At 38.4% G+C, this 19,503-nt stretch overlaps 2 protein-coding genes across 3 annotated transcripts in view; one reads left to right on the forward strand and one right to left on the reverse strand.

The window, feature by feature from the left end:
• ANO7 (anoctamin 7) overlaps nt 1-15,908 on the forward strand; it is a 32,489-nt gene extending 16,581 nt beyond the window's left edge. The window contains exons 12-21 of the mRNA XM_015818661.2: nt 2-104; nt 1,469-1,580; nt 3,402-3,456; nt 4,585-4,682; nt 7,810-7,949; nt 8,686-8,891; nt 9,555-9,697; nt 11,126-11,216; nt 11,847-11,966; nt 15,049-15,908. Of these exons, the coding sequence (XP_015674147.2) occupies nt 2-104; nt 1,469-1,580; nt 3,402-3,456; nt 4,585-4,682; nt 7,810-7,949; nt 8,686-8,891; nt 9,555-9,697; nt 11,126-11,216; nt 11,847-11,966; nt 15,049-15,111 (1,131 nt within the window). The 3' untranslated portion in view covers nt 15,112-15,908. The remainder of the gene's footprint in view (nt 1; nt 105-1,468; nt 1,581-3,401; nt 3,457-4,584; nt 4,683-7,809; nt 7,950-8,685; nt 8,892-9,554; nt 9,698-11,125; nt 11,217-11,846; nt 11,967-15,048) is intronic.
• HDLBP (high density lipoprotein binding protein) overlaps nt 15,905-19,503 on the reverse strand; it is a gene marked incomplete at its 5' end in the record, with an annotated part of 28,571 nt that continues 24,972 nt past the window's right edge. The window contains 1 exon segment of one of the 2 annotated variants that reach the window (XM_015818659.1): nt 15,905-18,055. In XM_015818659.1, coding sequence (XP_015674145.1) covers nt 17,969-18,055 — 87 coding nt within the window. 2 annotated transcript variants of the gene reach the window in all.

Below are 19,503 nucleotides of genomic sequence, written 5' to 3' on the forward strand. Positions count from 1 at the left end.
GGCTTCTCGTATTGCCAGCCTGACAGGCTCAGTGGTGAATCTCTTTTTCATCCTCCTCCTCTCGAAAATTTACATTGCGCTGGCACTTTTTCTTACAAAGTGGGGTAAGTAAATTCTATTGGTTTGGACATCAAGCAAAACATCACTTCCAGCCCTATCTTTTAGCTCCTTGATAGAACATAGAACTAGGTTTTGTTTATAGAAATAAGGTGGCTAAGGAGATGTAATGAAAACGAGGGCATCTTGAATCCTGTATTAAATGCATTTATCAACAACAACTTTAAAGCAAAAATAAAATGTCTACAATGCAGTAAATTTCCAGTTTGAAAAAATTAAAGAATTGTAGCATATTTCAAAGAATTACACTGTCATTTATTCAGTAGCATCAGGATTATTCAATAAATTGTTAGAAATTTATACCCAATTTCTGGACACTCCAAAACATTTGGAGTTTGGCTAGTGGTGGCCAAGCAGGGAAAGTTTACAATTTTTTTACATCATCTATCTCCCCTAATCTGTTTCTTGGAATGTTGGCAAAATGAGCCAATATGGCACCAAATCGAACTGCAAAATTCAAGATTAATTCTAGATATTAATCCAAAGGTGCTTTTTCAAGAGGCAACTGGACTTTCTTGTTTTTCTTTGAAGACGTTTCGCTTCTCATCCAAGAAGCTTCCTTAGCTCTGACTGGATGGTGGGGAATGAAAGGATTTATATTCCCTGCAGACAGCCGGTCATTTGCATTCTTTTAGAGAGTCACTGAGCTGAAGAAGCTTCTTGGATGAGAAGCAAAATGTCTTCAAAGAAAAACAAGAAAGTCCAGTTGCCTCTTGAAAAAGCACTTTTGGGACAACCATGACCTGGATGACTGATAGACATCTAGATATTACCCTCTAATCATATGGATTCTTGCAGCCTAGATTTGATAGTTCTTATGTTACAAAGTATAATTTGTGACAAAACATTTTTCTCTGGGTGCTGAATTCTTAAAAAATGTCATCTCCACGCTAAATTCTTAACTGCATTATATATGACATACATTTTGCACGTATAATCATTGTAGCAGATATTTTGTCCTTGCCCAGAACTAATGCTGTCCAACCCCTCATACATAGTTGCTTCATCTGGAAACTTTAAATTAGAATCCTTAATATCAAAAACATTCACTTGAGTATAGGTATATCTTGAAAGATATCTGCATTCAACTTGCATAAATCAAGGGAATGTCCCACCCTTTCCCCCAATAGGTCAGACTTAAGGTTTAAAGAAAATGTAAAAAACAACTTTAACCAGAACTTATTCCAACTTGCTTTGCCAACTGAGCCATAATATATAATAACATGGAAATATTTTCAATGCACAATTTATCTGTACATTCAGTGATATGAAGACACATAAGAATAGGTGACAAAAGTAAGGAATCATTCAGAGAAACTTGAAGGATAAACACTATTCTTTTCTGCCACAGAAATGCATCGCACCCAGACCACATTTGAAGATGCCTTCACTTTTAAAGTCTTTATCTTTGAATTCATCAATTTCTATTCATCTCCCATCTACATTGCCTTCTTTAAGGGCAGGTAAATCTATTTATTTATTATATTTTATTTCTATAGCCACCCCTCTCAAACAAGTCACTGGTGGCAAACAATCATAAAAATCCATTAAAACGAAATACAAGATAGATAGAAAGATGATATAGATATCTAGATGAATTGGATTACAATACCCATAATCCCAGGTAGCACATGAGAGTTAGATTTATAGGTGCTGTAGGTTCAATACATCATGGTAAGGTTATGTTCAGAAAGACTGTAGAATAACTATTAATATGATGCAGAAAGGGAAGGAAGTTTTATTTAAGTTCAAAAGATTATGTTTGGTAGGTATTTTTCCAGAGCATGAAGATATGCAATAATTTAGAGAAATTATATGGCTGCTTACTCACTCTCAGTGACTCTGGGCAGCTTACAAAAATGTAAATTTATTGCATATCTTTCATATATTGGAAATAACCAGAATTATATGTGCTTGTGTACAGTACGCTGTATTTATAACTCATACTAATCCTGACACAATCAGTCTTGGATACAACAGACTTTTTAACACATATATATCTATACCTACACCTACACACATACACGTATATGTGTGTATGTGTGTGTGAGTTACCAGTAAAAAATCTTAAACAAAACACAAATACTGTACATCAGAGGCGCCATTAAATTAGCCTAGCCAAACATCTGATGAAATAATGCTGTTTTGATCTTTTCAAAATACAGTGAAAGGGTATTTTACCCTGGAGAGGGGAGGAGAGTGTTTCATTAAATGGGGACCACCACTGAAAAGGCTTGTCATGTGGTTTAAGTTCCATGAAGCTGATCAGAAGGGGGACACACAACAGATTCTCTCTAAATAACCAGATTATGCATATATATTCAATTTTGGCAACATGTTGCCTGATATATCTTGATATTGCACTGTAATGTGCCCTAAAGGTAATAATTCTAAGCCAAACCAAAGAGAAAATGCACTTGTCTCCTCTGCGGCATTCTTATTCCTGCCAGCCAGTTGATCATTTGGAGCACATCCTACACAGAATACTGGACCATTGAGAGTTTTTCAGAACCTACTGATAGTGCAAGCACAATCTCTATAAGTGTCTGAAAAAGTAGATTTGGTCTTGTCCCAGAGCTTGCTGCTTGAGTGAAAACTGGAGGTTTTATTAACCTGGGAGGATAATTTCAAAAAAGTTCTTAAATATGTCATAACAGTAATTCAACAGGATTCTTCATAATAGCGATAGAAAGATGGGGAAAAGTGAAGAATGTCTGCCATCTATTGTTCAGAAACAGTATAATAATGTAAATCTTAAATGGGTGTTACAGGGTAGGGTGCATCTAACAAATATATTAGCATCTGGAATCAACAAATGAATAATTAAACCCAATAGATCTGAATCACTACAGGAGTCCAAGCTGTGAATGGTGATGCCTTTGGCCCTAGTTGAACATTACATTCAATCAAGCAGCAGTAAACCAATTTGTGTGTCTGAGTGACTTTAAGCCAGTGTAGATACCTGGTAACTACCAGAACCCGTCTCTGCCATTTTCTTGGCGAGATTTCAACACTGGCTTGTCATTGCCTTCTTCCTAGGCCTAAAAGAGAGTTACTGGCCCAAGGTCACCCAGTAGCTCCATGCCTAAGGCAGGAATAGAATTCAGTCTCCCAGTTTCTAGTTTTGTGCCTTCATCACTACACTAAAATGGCTCTTAATAGTCTTTAAAAATAATTGCTTGGAGGGAGGCGGTAGGAATAGAAATTTAAACTAGCAGTTTAAAAAAAAGCCAGAGACACATTTTTCATTTCTTGCCCTTGTGCTTTTCCTTCTTCCCTTTCAGGTTTGTTGGTTATCCAGGCCACTATGACAAATTATTGGGCATACGCAATGAGGATGTAAGTATTCCAGAAGAGATGGAAAAAAATGGTTCTTGAATGAAAAAATGTGGAGGAATCCTTAGAGCAGCAAATTCCTAGGCAAGCCATGCAAAGTAGATTGAATTGCAAGGTGATCCCAACCGGTCCAGAGATAAATAGACTGTGTTAGCCTCACACCAAGGAGTGGAATAGGTATCTTTTTTAGAGCTTAAAGAAACGCTCTGTCTATATCCACAACATATTTGTAAACATATTAGAAGAGTCCACAACGTTCTGGGTTTCACCAGATGCATTTGAGAAGTTTACATGGATAAGAGGGAGATAGTTCAGTTGCCTTTGAATGCTGCCTGCATATAGCCATAACAAATGGGCTGGTGAGTCACTGAATCTGATCGGCATGAATTTCATTAGTTATGTATTGTGTAAAATACTTATTTTTTTTCCAGCCTGACTCTTTTTGCTGGGTCAGGAATGGTTTACATATCTCTACCATATTTTGCCTTCATTTTAAGCAAAAATCTCAAAGTATGTTTTCCTCTATCATTTTAATTGCCTTTTTATGGGCCTTACAGTCCTATGATGACCTGAACTGTATATAGCTTTCTAAGTATGAATTCATCATAGATTTACCTATATATCAAAGAACCTTACTATAATAGTATATTCATCGTTAGTTCTCTTCTTAATGACTCTTCATTTATTTGTTTATAAAATTTATGAGACATCTCCCTTTTCTTTGTAATTATTCCATTATGGTAGTATGTGGTATTTCCTGAGGAAATGAGAGGACTGAGTCTAGTTCTCAACAAAAATGAAGAAGTTATAACCTTGGGACCCCACAAATAGGAATTTCATGGCTGAATGCTGCTCAATCACAAATAGTCTCCTTATGTAGAAAGGTGGATCTTGAGGAAAAGTATTCAGGCTTTCTGGCTTTGGTCAAGTTTTTCTTCCTGGTAGATATATTGCATTAATGAGGCCTTTATTCAACACCTCCAATAATGTTGCATGATGCTTCAGTACATGAATGATTGATAATAGATGCCTACTGCATGCTACATATGAAACTTTAAAGATTTCTACATAGGTATTCAGTGTTCATTAGGTAACCAGCCATATCCAAAAGTCTCTCTCTGTTTTGTCCAGTGTGCTCCAGGTGGCTGCCTCATTGAACTTGCTCAGGAACTTCTTGTCATCATGGTAGGAAAGCAAATAATTAACAACATTCAAGAAATCCTTATCCCGTGAGTGCTATGCTTTGATTTGATACTTTTGCTATCTATTCATTCCAATCAATGTGCTTGGACAAAACAGGGGTGGGCAAACTGGGGCTGCAATGGAGGCTACAGCTTTGCAATATATTGGTGCTGCATCATTGTGCAAGAGAAGGGATTTCATTTCTATTTTTTTTTTTAAAAAAACCAACAACTTCCAGTTCCTTCCATATGTAATCATGGGCCTTAAAGATTCCTGGGAAGCTGAAACAATTAATGACTGTCTCATCTCCTGCTCCGTATGAAACATTGCAAAGATAGTTTTGCCAACATTTCCTTAGAACTATAGAACAGGCATAGATGAAAAGAATTTTTGCCTCATCCTTCTTCCCATTCTGGGGATTTTTCATTCATTTCTATAGTGAAAGCATACTTGTACATTTGTTGTCCATATCCAGTTGTTCTGAGAGAAGGCTTTGGCAGTTCATTTCCATAGAGTAGGAGTAGGTGCTCTTTTTTTTTAACCCATTCTAAAAAAACAAACCCAGCAAGAGAAGAATGAGAACAGATTTGCCATTTTTTGTAGCTGCTAGGCTTGATCAAAGGAGGACTATAATATTAAGAAAACTTGTCTGAAAACTTGTGTGGAAATGCTCTCTCTTAAGGCTGTTTTAGACTTAGTTTATAATTTTTATATTATCTTTTGCCTTAAAATGTCAAGAAACTCCACCCTTGATTTTTGGCAATCAAGCTACTGAATTTCGGAAATGAAGCTGGAGAAGAATGCGGGAGATACAAAAAGAGGCTTGGCAACTGCCTGAAGTCACAACCCTGTAAAATCTAGCAATTTTTTTTTGTAAGAAATGCAAGTGTGGGAAAAGAGAAGCCACTCCCTAGTTTCTTTGGCAATTACAATTGTTTCACAAAATAATGTTTTGCATTTTTGCCAAGACATAATTATTTTTGAATATGTGCCTACAGCAGAGTTGTGCAAAATATTTTGCTCTTAGAAAACTTTTGGAATTGTCAGAATAGCATCAGAATAGATCCCTGTTTTATAGACAGATTTTGACTTTCTTAACAGTCAGGCTGCTATGCAATAAATTTCTCCTTACCTGACCATTAGAGTTCCAATGCACGTTGCTCCCTTTTGCACTTTTGTTGCATAATGTCTCATTTCTAATTGAGATAGTAGTAAGAGCCTGAAGAAGTGACTCAAATTGCCCCTCAGAGCTATCTGATAGAGAATAGAGATAGATTGCGTTTACCAAATATGTTATTCAACAGTGTTCCAAGGTCTTTTTTCTCTCTCATGGATCTCCAAGTACAATTCATTGCTTTATTGAAAATGTTGAGACCCAGCAATAAAAAGTTAACATCTGTTTTGGGTACCAACTAGCTTTAAGTCTAGTATATCTGCTGATTTATCTGATGAAGATGAATGAGGATTCTGTCTGGGAAAAATGTACCTATCCATACAGGCCCTTGACATTGTTAAACATCACATTCAGCTTTTGTCAGTATTTTAGATGGCATTCCTCCCAACACTCTACGTTTTGGATGTACCTCTTTCTGATCCAAGCACTTCTGTTGTCATTTTAGTATTGCCAGCAGGTTGCAGCCATTCCAGCATTAACTGAAGGATTGTTCCTTTTGCATCAATTCCAGTGATGTTACATTTCTTCTGTTCTATTGAGCTGTACCTATTCCTTGTAACTGTGTGGATAAAAGCTATCCTGTCTCTTCAGTGGTGGGTTTCAAATACCTGAACAAATGGTTCTCTGCGTGGATGCAGGCCTAGAACGGACTTCCGGAAGTGGCATCCACACACTTCTGGTGGGTCGTTCTAGGCCTGGAGGCCGCCTCCAGCCGGTTCTCTGAACTGAAAAAAATTTAGCCACCAGTTCTGCCGAACCGGTGCGAACCGGCTGAATCCCACCATTGTGTCTCTTGCCACATTATACAATTCTTGCATCATGGGTGTATTCCTTTAGCCTCCAGTATTCTGTCTAGCCAACTCATGCACTCTTGGACTCTTCTTTTTCAATTCACTTTGCCTAGCATTACCAGTTTTTCCATAGCTGCTTTAATCTGCATGACTCCACTGCTACCACATAGTAATTATTACAGTATCACTACAAAAATATTGTTTCTAAGATTCCATGTTATCGCTGCCAGGTCATGATGGAGACTTTATGTAGAAAAGGCAAGAGAAAGTTGTACCCACTTACACTAGATCAAAGAAAGAGAGAACTGCTATTGCTGCTGTTGTTTTTCTATTGTGCATCTGTTCTAAGTCCAAGCTCATGAATGTATTCAGTCATAACCAGAAACCCTAATATTGACCTAAAGAACAGTCACAGTTCCCATCTAGTGATGCTACTAGATCTGAATCGTGTCAGATATTCAAGACCTAACAGAGACACTAAGATAGGTGCTAAGGTGGCAAGCTCATGGTAGAGAGAAAGAAAATGAACTAGTTTGATGAGTGAGATTTGTAGGACAAGTCCTTGGAATACACTTGTCCAAGCCCCCATAAAACTGAAGCACCACTACTACTATTAGAATTTTTAAAAGATTACTTTTATCCTGCTTATATTATTTTTATAAATAACTCAAACATGGCAAACATATCTAATACTCCTTGCTTCTCCTATTTTCCCACAACAATAACCTGTGGGCTGTGAGATGATTATGAATCAATTCTCAGAGGACACCAAGCTCAAAAAACTATCCTATGGCTAAATAATGGGGCACAAATAAAAATATGCCTTATCTAGATGCACTCAGATATTATTTAATCCATCTCTCTGTGCCTGAAAAATCCTTGATATTGTCTATCTCTCTTATGCCTAAAAATATTTACCCATGTAGTAGGGCCATATTGCTATTATCCTTCACATATTCTTATCTTTCTCATCTTCTTATCTTTCCTACTATCTTCTCCTCTCGGTATCTTACGATTTATCACTTGTTTGTATCTTATGATTTATGATTGTGACTATGATTTATGACCTATGACTTATCGCTTTGTTGTTTGTGTACATTGAGAGCTTATGCACTGGAGACAAATTTCTTGTGTGTCCAATCACACTTTGCCAATAAAAAATATTTTATGCTTCTATTCTAGTAACTACATTTTTTTTGTTCTCCATAGGAAGCTGAAAACATGGTGGCATAAGCAAGATCTTTCTGAAGGCAATAAGGCAGGCCAAGACAACTTCATGAAGCAACTCTGGGAGAGCGATTATAAACTGCTGCCCTATGATGGGCTCTTTGCTGAATATCTGGAAATGGGTATGAGCCATCTGGGAAAATGGAAACTTAAGAATAGTTCTCTGAAAATTTCTAATACTGTGGCCTGATTATGGAAGCGGAATGAATATGTGTATTCTTGGAGAGATTGAAAATACAAGGATTAGAAGAACAGTGAGGAAAAAAGCCCTAGGATAGAGGGAGAAATTAGGGAGGGGAATATGAAAATATATTTCTGAAGTCTCATGAATTCCCCTAATCTTTATGCAGTAAGACTTGGAATTTATAACTCCAAAAAATGAAAAAGTGGTGTGAGAGACTGAAAAGCCCTGTTATAGGGGTGTCAAACTGTCAGGCCACGGGTCGGTTGCATCATGTGGAGGCCGCGCTCACCCCAGCAATGCTAAAAAAGTCGCTATTACATCACGTGTCACATGATGTAGCGAATTTGACATCCGTGCCCTATTAGTTTTTCCAATATTTTCAAGCAATAAATGTGAATATTAGAGGCAGTGTATAGAATTTCTTTGAGCTGAACACCTCTGTATTATAGGTTCACCAATCAGCTTAAATTATGTGAAATGAAAGGTCATTCATTTTTATCTAAATTAAAGTGGATGCATTTTAGTGAAAAAATAACAATTACTACATGGGGCTTCAGAAAGTGCATTTCAGTCCTGCTTCTGGCTGGAATCTCATCTTGGTCCCCTCCAAATTACTTCTTGATAAGGTTTCTTTCCTCAAACTCTAGAAATTAAAATGTTTTATTCCCTTTTAGTTCTGCAGTTTGGCTTCATTACTATCTTTGTTGCTGCCTGCCCTCTGGCCCCTCTTTTTGCTTTACTGAACAACTGGGCGGAAATTCGTTTGGATGCTCAGAAGTTTGTTTGTGAATATCGACGTCCAGTTGCAGAGCGGGCCCAAGGCATTGGCATCTGGTTTCATATCCTGGAGGTCATCACACACTTTGCGGTTATTAGCAATGTGAGTTATACTAGAATATATGGTAAGCAATCAATAGAAATTGGACAAGCATAGCAGCTACAGCCCTGAAATGCTGCAATTGGATTACACCGAACTTACAGTTCAAGCATGTTTTAATTGAGTTTACTTATGTTGTAGTTTCCTGTTCCCAAAGCAGATGAGGATTTAAGGTGAACTCAACATGATCCAATTCTTTGATGACAGAACTGGCTTACAATTCCAAATAAAGAGTTATTGAAATAGTCAACTGGTAAAGGAAAGGTGCTGCAGGTTACTGATAGAATGTATCATTATGGAATGGGTTGGTTGGTTGGTTGTTGGAGAAAGGTGGAGTTGAGTGAGCAGGTTTCCTGGTGAGAGGATGCTCTGAGAGGCAGAAACATCCTGAAGTGCTTCTTGGTGTCTCTTTCTACAGTCCCAAAATTCCTGTTGGATATTCTGAATGGAAATTCTAGTACTTGGTCCCAATATAGGAAGTGAGCACTAGGTTAGGCTATGTAGGAAGCAATGAACTAGATGCTCAATGATCTGGGGTAGAATGAGGCTGCTTGTGTTTCTATGACTGTTGCTGAAAGTAAGTGCATATTGTGCCAAGAGTAAGAAGCAAGAGTTCTGTGTGTCACTCACACAACACTTAAAAAAATGAACATGTTCTTCTTTTAGGCCTTCCTGATTGCCTTCACTTCTGACTTTCTTCCTCGACTCTATTACCAGTACACTCGTGCTAGCAATCTACAGGGCTACATTGACTTCACCCTGGCCTACGCCCCTAAGTCTTTTGACTTGACCAACAATGCCACATGCAGGTGGGATCTCCTACTCTTGTAGCTGTTGAGGGTAGCTGTTTAAAGATGATTACTGAGTGAATCTATTGGAACGTAATTGCTCGTTTAAAGTTCAAAGTAAGCTATCTAAAAATGTAATTCAGTGTCAGATTTTAATGTTTTTTGTCCTGCATGCATATTGCATATTGATTGACATATTTGTGTGTAAAGTAGTGGTACACACCAATTAAGGTTTACTCCATAGTTGCCAAACATAAGAAAATATCTAGTTCTACATTATGTATTTACTTAAAAAAAAACCAGATGTCTTAACTGCATTGCTGGAAATGCAGTTCTTTACATGACACTTTCTTTGCTCATAATCAAGTACAGGTAGTCCTTGCTTAACAACCTATCACTTAGCAGCCATTAAAAATTGCAACAGATCTCCCAAAAGCTATTTACAATCCTGTTTTGACGTTACAGCCACTCAAATGCCTCCACAGTCATGTGTCCTTATGACTGATTGCAGGGATAATGCAGACCCCTCCCCTTTCCTCTACACTAAGTCCCTGCAGGCCTTGGGCCTGCTCCCCACCTCAGCCCACCCCATCATCCATCACACACTTCTCTTTTGAAGATCTCTGGATCTCATGTTGAGGAAGGAGAGCAGGCCACTCATCCTTGGACCATATGGCTGCCTCCCGAAAGCAACCACATTTAGCATGTCCACAATTCCTTGTAGTTGCACCACAATGGTGGCCACTTCTGGGAGGTTACTACTTGGCCCAAGGACCACTCCTGTCTGTTTCCTTAACAAGGTCTGCACAGTGCTGAGGAAAGTTCTAGAACTCCAGAGATCTTCAAAAGGTAAGTGCATGACGGCAAACAGGAAATGGGGAGAAGGTTCAAGCTATGTGGCCTCTATGGGGAGGGAAACACTTGCAGGATCTAGTGTGTAGGGAAAGCAGTCCAAGGGATGTGGGGACCCCAAGAGGAAGGAAGTGGATCACAGGGTGTTTCAAGAGGTGGTGGAGGCCTTGGGAGGGCCAGGACAGGCAGGCCGGGCCTGCACTAGGCCTCCCAGATGCTATTGCATCCTTGAGGCACCCCAAACTCTAACGACCTGTAAATTCATTTAACTACATCAGGGAGAGCAAGAGGTGGGGATCATTAAGTGAGCCTGTCTCACTTAATGGCCGTCACCACGTGTAACCGTAATGGGCAGGCTGTTATTGCCATAGGTCAAGGACTACCTGTAAGCAGGAGACACTGCCTTATATTAATTCATAGAGTAGCAGACAGAATGTAGTGCACTAAATTTCACCTGGGCTAGTTCAACTAAAAAGAATTTGTGAACCTAGAAAGTGGCAGCAAGAGACATCAGAAATTAATCTGGAAAACTTGTGATTGCTAAGCTGATCACTGAATTGTTACTTAGCATGGATTTTGAAGCTCTTATCTCCACAGGTACCGAGCCTACAGAGAACAAAATGGCAGATATTCACTACCTTATTGGAACCTACTGGCAATCCGACTTGGCTTCATCATTGTATTTGAGGTACATTGCATTTCAGGATACTATTTTCCATAAACGTATTTCTTAGACATCTTATATTGGCCATTGCAAAATTTAGCACATTTAAAAATCCTATTTCTAGTATTTCTCCCTTGTGTTAGTACTACTATGTTAAAAATGAACCATCCTGCATAGTTTAGATTGCTTGAAGAAAAATTGTGCTGTTCTGAAACTAAAGAAAATTATTTGGCCATAAAATACATCAAAATTATGGTACAAGTTATGCTATTGGAAAGGAAATAAAATTTTGTCCTAGTGATAAAAGTATTATAGGTTCATCAATGCCAGAAATTCTGTAAATTTTTGGAAAGAAAATTGGTGATATGGAGAGAATGCACATTCCGGTATCATGTTTTCACATTAAAAAAGAACCATCATCAAAAATGGCCAAACCAAGAAGAAAGCAGGCAATCTAAAGCTCACAATTGTTTTCTAGGGAGACATCTGTCAATTTTCACATTCTCTGGCTTAATGGAAAATCATAAACTTTCTGCATAATATCATATCTAATTGGGGTCATCATAATTCAATATCCATAACGTTTCCATTTATATTCTGCCCAGCCTGCTGACCATTCACAATTCTTCCAACTTTCTTTTATCTCTTTCCTAGCATGTAGTTTTCTTCATTGCACATATGATTGATATGATGGTACCTGACATCCCAGAAGCAGTGGCAATAAAAGTAAAGCGAGAACAGTACCTTGCTAAACAAGCCTTGGCTGAGAATAAGGTAAATCTTCCATTATTAGGAAAATGAAGACATTTTCTTTGAAAAACAAGACACAAATTGCTTAAGACCATGGTACTTCTATGGGTAATTGTTTTCTATACAGGTAGTCCTTGACTTATGACTACAATTGAGCCCAAAATTTCTTAGGCTAAGTGAAACATTTGTTAAGTGAGTTTTGCCCCATTTTATGACTTTTCTTGCCACAGTTAAGTGAATCACTGCAGTTGTTAAATGAGTAACGTGGTTGTTAAGTGAATCTGGTTTCCCCATTGCCTTTGTCAGAAGGTTGCAAATGGTGATCACCCAGAACACTGCAACTGTCATAAATATGAGTCAGTTGCCAAGCATCTGAATTTTGATCATGGGACCATGGAGATGCCACAGTGGTCATAAGTGTGGAAAATGGTTATAAGTCACTTGTTTGATGCTGTTGTAACTTCGAACGGTCACTAAGTGAACTGTTGTAAGTCAAGGACTACCTGTACTGCATGTTCCAATTTATTTTAGGGAAAAATAATTTTTGTATTAAATTAGATAAAACTACAGGTATTGAATAGTAAAGTTGATCTTGAAGTAAACTTTGTATGCAAAATTAATTATCTCTTGGGTTCTTCCTTCTCCATTTCCCTTCCTTAGGTCGAGTTACCAAGAACACTTTAATAACATAAAATAAACCTGGAGGGTTAAAATGACTTATGTGAACCCTCACATTTCCATTGATGAAAACTTCCTACTATCTTTGTAACAATTTATACATTTTTGAACTGAGCTAAAGAAGCTTCTTAGAGAAGTGAAACGTCTTCAAAGAAAAACAAGGAAGTCCAATTGCCTCTTGAAAACCCAACCATGGCCTGGATCACTGAGAATCTCCATAGACAATATATACATTTCTTTACCATATTTACTGTCATGGTTTATTTTAATTACATTTTAAAAATTATATAGCAATCTGGAGATTTTGGTTTTACAGTCATATTCATGCTATTACTCTGCAATTTATCATTTTTATGTCTTTTAAAAACAGGTTGTTCCTAAACTTATATAGCAGTGATGGCAAACCTTTTAGAGACCGAGTGCCCAAAAACCGCCCCTGCCCTGCTCCACCCGTCCTGCCCATTCAGCCCCCACCCCCAGCCTGCTCCATCCCCACCCCGCCCACCTCCACGTCCCGCCAGGTGGCCCAGCAGCGCCATGGCGGCCATGTCCTCCACCCGCACCCTGCAGCATCATCTGTGCGCAATGGAGTGCGAGGGCGGAGTCTTGTCCCCGCTGCCCAGCTCCATGTGCTTGGCTGCGCTGCTCCGCATGGGCCGCACTCGCAGTCAACTCTCCTCTGGGGGGGCTGCTGGGGAGGAGGGGGCCACGGGGAGGCGGGGCTGGGGCAACAGCACGTGTACCTACAGAGAGGGCTCCGAGTGCCGCCTCTGGCACGTGTGCCATAGGTTCGCCACCACTGTTATATAGTTTAGGTTGTTTTTTGTCTTTCCTTATATTGGTCAAAGGCTAAAATATAGATTCACTAATAAAAATTAGGACTTCAGTTCCTTTTCATCGAGGTCCATTTTTCTTCCCTTTCTCAATAAAATAACCTTGCAGTCTATGAAAGAGTATTATTTTCTTCTCCCCTTCAGATTGCTCCTGACACAGGCCTTAATTACAATTTCACAGAAAATTGCCCCACAAAAATTAATAGACTCATAGGGCTGGAAGGGACTTTTGAGGTCTTCTAGTCCAACCCACTGCCCAAGGCAGGAGTCCTTATACCATCCTAGACAAATGATTGTACAATCTTTTCCTGAAAACCTCCAGCAATGGAGCACCACAGCTCCAGGAGGCAAGCTGTTCCAGAAATTAATCACTCTCCCTGTCAGGAAATTCCTTCTTATTTCCAGGATACTAACTATTCACACTAGCCATCAAACCACCAAACTGTTACATTATCTGATAGTTAATCCTTCATTCATTAGGTAGACTCACTATTTATACAATGTTGGTCCAAATATTTGCATACATTAAACAATCCAACATTCAACATCCCTTTTGGTGAGAGCTTTTTTGCATTTTCTGGAATGGCAGAAATATTAAGGAATAATTTGCCTGTGATGAGCCTTGTTAAAATATTTTATCCAATAACATCCACCTTCCCACAACCAGATGGGTATCAATTTTTGGAACAGAAATTGCAAAGCCTGGCACATCCATTTACATGCCTGTGCTAAGGCATAAATAACCTTAGCGTACTTTCTACATTTGCCTTTACTGAATTACCAGAGCCCCTGAGAGAGATGGGTGGTCTACAGCATGAAATACAAACAAATCAATAAATGTCTTAAGATACCTTATATTGTATTATTGCTCATATATTTCTCAATTACTAAGAATCTACAGTACAAAACTAAAGGACGCAATCAAATTAGCTCCATCACTACTTTTCAGACTACAGCATTTAGTCATGATGTCAAGTTAATAATTTTTTGCTATTTTTTTAAAAATTATATATTTGTATTTTTTGAAGCTAATTTGTTATATTTCCTGCATTTTAACAGTTTCCAACATGGAGAATTAATCATAATTTGCTCTCAGTGAGGCCCAACCAAAAAAACAATTACGATAACATTATTTTAAATGTTTACAGATCAAGGCTTCAACCTTTGCCTGTTTTTTCCCGTTCAAACTTTTGATTACGAACAGTTTTGTTTTCCAAAACTAAATTACTATTTAGCCTGAAAAATAATATTGGAGAAGTCAATTTTGGCGATATTTGTCACCATAAACTAAATATGGGAAAAGGGAACACTACATCTGCTTAAACTGCAAATTCTAAGCCTTTGTATAACTCACATGCAGTTATATTTAGGCACAACTGAACAAGCAATTTTAAATGTGACAAACTAAGAAAATAATGGCTAAACCGAGATTGGATCCTGTCAGATATGCATGTCACTGTATAAAACAGAATTTGAATAATGACTTAGTTTTGTGTGTATTACAATGGTCATGTATATTTCTTTGATAACCTCCCTCAGCTACATTCTCTTTGGTGGAAAAATGTAGTAGATATTTCTTTTTCTTTTTGGGACAGGCTCTCATTGAAGTGATAGATGTTGTCAATCCAACCCAGCCTGGGGAGAAGGTATCAAAATAAACATCTGAAGATCTGGAAGGATTTGGCTGAGATCAGATAATCAAGCTTCTACACAAGAGTAACCTTCATAGAGGAAGTACCATGTAAGCTGACACAGTATGGACATGGAGCTGTTAATTATGTAACATATTGCAGGTGTAGAATGTGCCTCACATCTTTAAACCCTCAGAAAGTTCATCCATATTTACCAAAGTAGTGATTTCATGTTTCTTGGAGAAAAACAGTACAGAGAAAATTACAAGACATACACAAGAATTTTCAATCTGTTTCTCTCCTACCACAGAAGTGACTTGTAAATGTAGTGAAATTCAACAAGCTGTTATTTATGGTAGTATAGGAATCTCTGGGTTTAGAGGCAATCATTTTCCAAATAGTAGGAATCTGCAACACTAGAATAGTTCATACTGGTTTGCTTTTTTGAAGCATATGCTAAAGTCATATGCTAAAGATTACTGCCATATATAAAGTCAACTATAAAAAGGAAACTTGCTTTCAGCTATCCAAAAGGGGTTTTTGCCTACAAAAGCAACATGGGATAGTTATCATCTTCTTCACATCCAAGACTCTTTCAGCTGGAATATGTTTCAACAATATGTATGTACCATGAACCTGTAATCTTTATCATGCTTAAATCAATGTCTGCTGGCAAAAATTGAATAAGCAGATGAAATAGGTATAAATGTGCTTATTACTGTTTGGAACAATATAGAGAAGCAAGGGTATATATTTTATTAACAGGATAGATAGGAATTGTAATTTGGAGCGACTTTTTTAAAATAAAAAAACACACAAAGCTGTTTCAGGTTTTATTTTTTAGAATTTATAAAATTCCAGTGTCATCCATACTCATGAGCCTTTATACACATTTGCATATAATCTCCAAATTCCAAAGTTAAGGCCAAGGGATCATTGCCATGGAAACGTAATATGGAAGACATTAAGAGGACATGGAGCACATCTCCACAGATCAACTGCTGCACACTACATGGGACAGAAGAGTGAAGTATTTTCAACAATTTGAACAGACGGCAACATTAGAGCCATGCTCAATGGCAGTTAAGCCCAAAACACATGTGCAAGTGATGTGTGACATTCAAACACCAGGTCCCACTGGCAAGGCATTAATACTTCTACCCTGTTTTAGACTCCTGCTCAGATAGTGATAGGGCTTCTCCTGTCCCAAGTGGAACCATCCTACAGAAACAATTTCTCCTTCTTTCACTTAGGTTTATTTAAACTGAGAGGGCTTTTTTTTTCTTTTCTACTGGACTAAAAAGCTAGATGCTTTATAAACCATTTCTCAGCATATATTCTGGGACACAAAGGACCTTGGGGGAAAGATACAAATGGCTCAGAAAAGCTCTTCAGAAGAGAGCAGGAAAGACAGAGAGCAAAGTTGGCAACAGACCCAGCGCTGCCGCCAGCACCTTCAGCAGAAAAGAGAATTGTGGCTAGAAGAGCAACTTTAAAATACAAGCAGCCTTGTATCAGTTTATGGTAGCAGCTAGAGTGCAGCAACTACTGGTGTCAAGACAACAGGACAAACACTTGTTGCCAACTACAGAAGGCTTTTGCTGAATATAGGTCTAATCTCCCACTCCTACCGCTGGCCATCTTTAAGAATGAACTGCAATCAAATTCTTCAATTTAAGTGAAAGCCACTCCTCACTTGCCTCCCTCCAAGGCTTAATCTCTGTTGCAAGACGAGAGGCCAAATTATGTGGCAACAGTTAAGATCATCTTTGCCAGCGGAGAAACTAACTGTCACATACATAGCTAAAGCCACACACATATATTCCTCTTCTCCTAGAGGAACAATAATCATGATATCAGGAAGCAAGAGGAGCTATCTGAAGAAGCAGGCCACTGTCATACTGGCTTGAGGTAGAAAGAAGGCAATAGTAAAAAGCAAAAGATACACCTTAACCCTGGTACTTAAATGCCACCACTATCAAACTAGGGGGAAAAGGGCAATGCACTCTTAACACTGCACTAGTCACCCAACATCCTTTGTGTCATGCTAACATGGCACTTTTGGTTGAACCAAGTTTTCTTAGATCCAATAATACTGTCAGTTTTCCGGCTCTGTTTAGCCATACTACAGTTGGGAAGGAAGGACAATGCAAAAAAGTGAAGGGGGAAAAAACTGATGATGAGTTGCAATTCAGTACTCACCCCAGTGAAAGAAGAATGTTTGTGCACTTAGTGCTGCAAATTAGCACGACAAGGACTGTGACCCTGTTAGTGCTTTCTGGTGTCTCAAACTCCAGGACAAACCATTGCTCTCTCAGGTAAGATTCATTATCTTACCAACAGTGGAATTAGATGGACAATTGGGAGGGGGGTGGGGAGGAGAGGCTAGCAGTGAAAAGGAAATACTAATTGCACACTACAAAGGTAAGGCCTTGGAAAAACGGCAGGAAGGGGAAGAGCAAATATTTTGGCTTTCAGAAAGTCAAGGAAATGTGTTTCCTGAGGTTGAGAGACAGGAAGTATATTCCTAGATGCAGTAAGGTGATCTCCTAATGGGGGTTTAGAGTGCTTTATATAATGTGCTTGGGAGGCTTGATACAACACAATGACCCACATGATAGGCTGAAATTTGAAAGAAAAACTGAATATATTTTTGGTTGGAATTAATATGGAAAGTTTTGTTCCAGATCAAGGGGAAGAAAAAATGGCAAACAGAAGCATAGCGAGGCCTGAGTATAAGGATAACAGAGGGAGTAAGCACTCTAGTTTCATTAAGAGACCCCTCATTAACAATCTTCACTAGATCCAGCCAGCAGGGCAGAATTCAGGAAATAATTTTTTTTTTTGTGGCAAATGGCTGGATAAGATTGCTACTTTCATGTTATTATCGCTTGGGACCCCATGGCAGAGTCTTGGGAGCCACCTGAGCTCCAAAACTTGGAAAATCTTCAGAACTGCTCATATCCGGGGCCTGCGGGGAAATAAAAAGGAAGGACATAATTTGTACAGATACTAATGTTTGATTAATAACCATAAGAGTAATTTCACTTTTGCAAAAATCAAACCACTGAATTACTGAAAAGACGTCAGTAATTCAGATACTATATTACTGTATAGACCAGGGGTAGGCAACCTCGGCTCTTTTATGACTCATGGACTTCAACTCCCAGAATTCCTGAGTCAGCATAGCTGACTCAGGAATTCTGGGAGTTGAAGTCCATGAGTCATAAAAGAGCCGAGGTTGCCTACCCCTGGTATAGACAATGCAGATATTGCAAAAGTAATTCCAACTAATAAAAACTTAAAAGCAACAAATACTCATTGGACTCAAAATTATATTCCGCAGTCTGCATCATACCCATACTACAAAGAGTCAAAAAATGAATCACGCTTCACAATTTTCTACAATTTACTACTGAGACTGTAATATTCCAAATGCTCTTGTGTGCAGGACAGAAGAAAAAAAAATATGCAGGTCACGTACAGCAATAGCTGAAGAAATATAGCTTATTCTCTCCCTATCAGTGCAAAATCAATGTAAAATGGAATTAGTGGGCTACTGAAAAAGAGTTTATATTCTCCAAAATTGGAATGATTTTTTTCAGGTGTCAGATATAAATGTCATGCCCACAGACCATTGTGTTTTTATGTTCAACCCATACAGGTCTTAAGTCCCCACTATAAATGTGGGTGTATTAAACCAACATTTATAACATCTTTATTAGTCATTTACTAATATTTTTATACTAGTCTATATACTATGCTAATACTTAAAGTATTTTAAAGTAATTTCAGATATGCTAATACTTTATACAAGAGGTTATGAGAGTCAAAATGAAAATAAATGAATGTTTTTGGAAAGAATAAAAGTAAATAAAATCCAGACTACTAAAAATATAACAAGAAAAATACTAAAAATCTGAATACTCAAAAGCAAGAAGTTTTAAGAACAGATTGGACAACCATTTGTCTGAAATGGTATAGGACAGTGATGGTGAACCTTTTAGAGACCGAGTGCTCAAACTGCAACCCAAAATCCACTAATGTATCGTCGGGTGCCGGGTGGACGTAGCCCATTGGATGGGCGTGGCCCATTGGGTGGGCATGGCTGCGGTGGTAACAGCAGACTGGGTGGGACTAAAAAGTTCAATCAATCAATTCCAACTTTGCGAGATCTTTTTTCTTCCCATGAGAAGCTGAAATTGATGATTGAACTTTTTTTTTTTTTTTTTGCACATGGCGGCGGAGGCCTAAAGCGAAAAGGTTTTATAAAACCCAGCTGAAGGCCTAGGACTGGGGCGACGGCGCACGTGCCCACAGAGAGGGCTCTGCGTGCCACCTGTGGCACGCATGCCATAGGTTTGCCACCACAGGTATAGAATTTCTTGCCTGAGCAGGGGGTTGGACTAGAAGACCTCC

Source organism: Protobothrops mucrosquamatus, unplaced genomic scaffold, assembly GCF_001527695.2.
Source record: "Protobothrops mucrosquamatus isolate PMUCROS unplaced genomic scaffold, P.Mucros_1.0 scaffold776, whole genome shotgun sequence".
Taxonomy (NCBI): Eukaryota; Metazoa; Chordata; class Lepidosauria; order Squamata; family Viperidae; genus Protobothrops; species Protobothrops mucrosquamatus.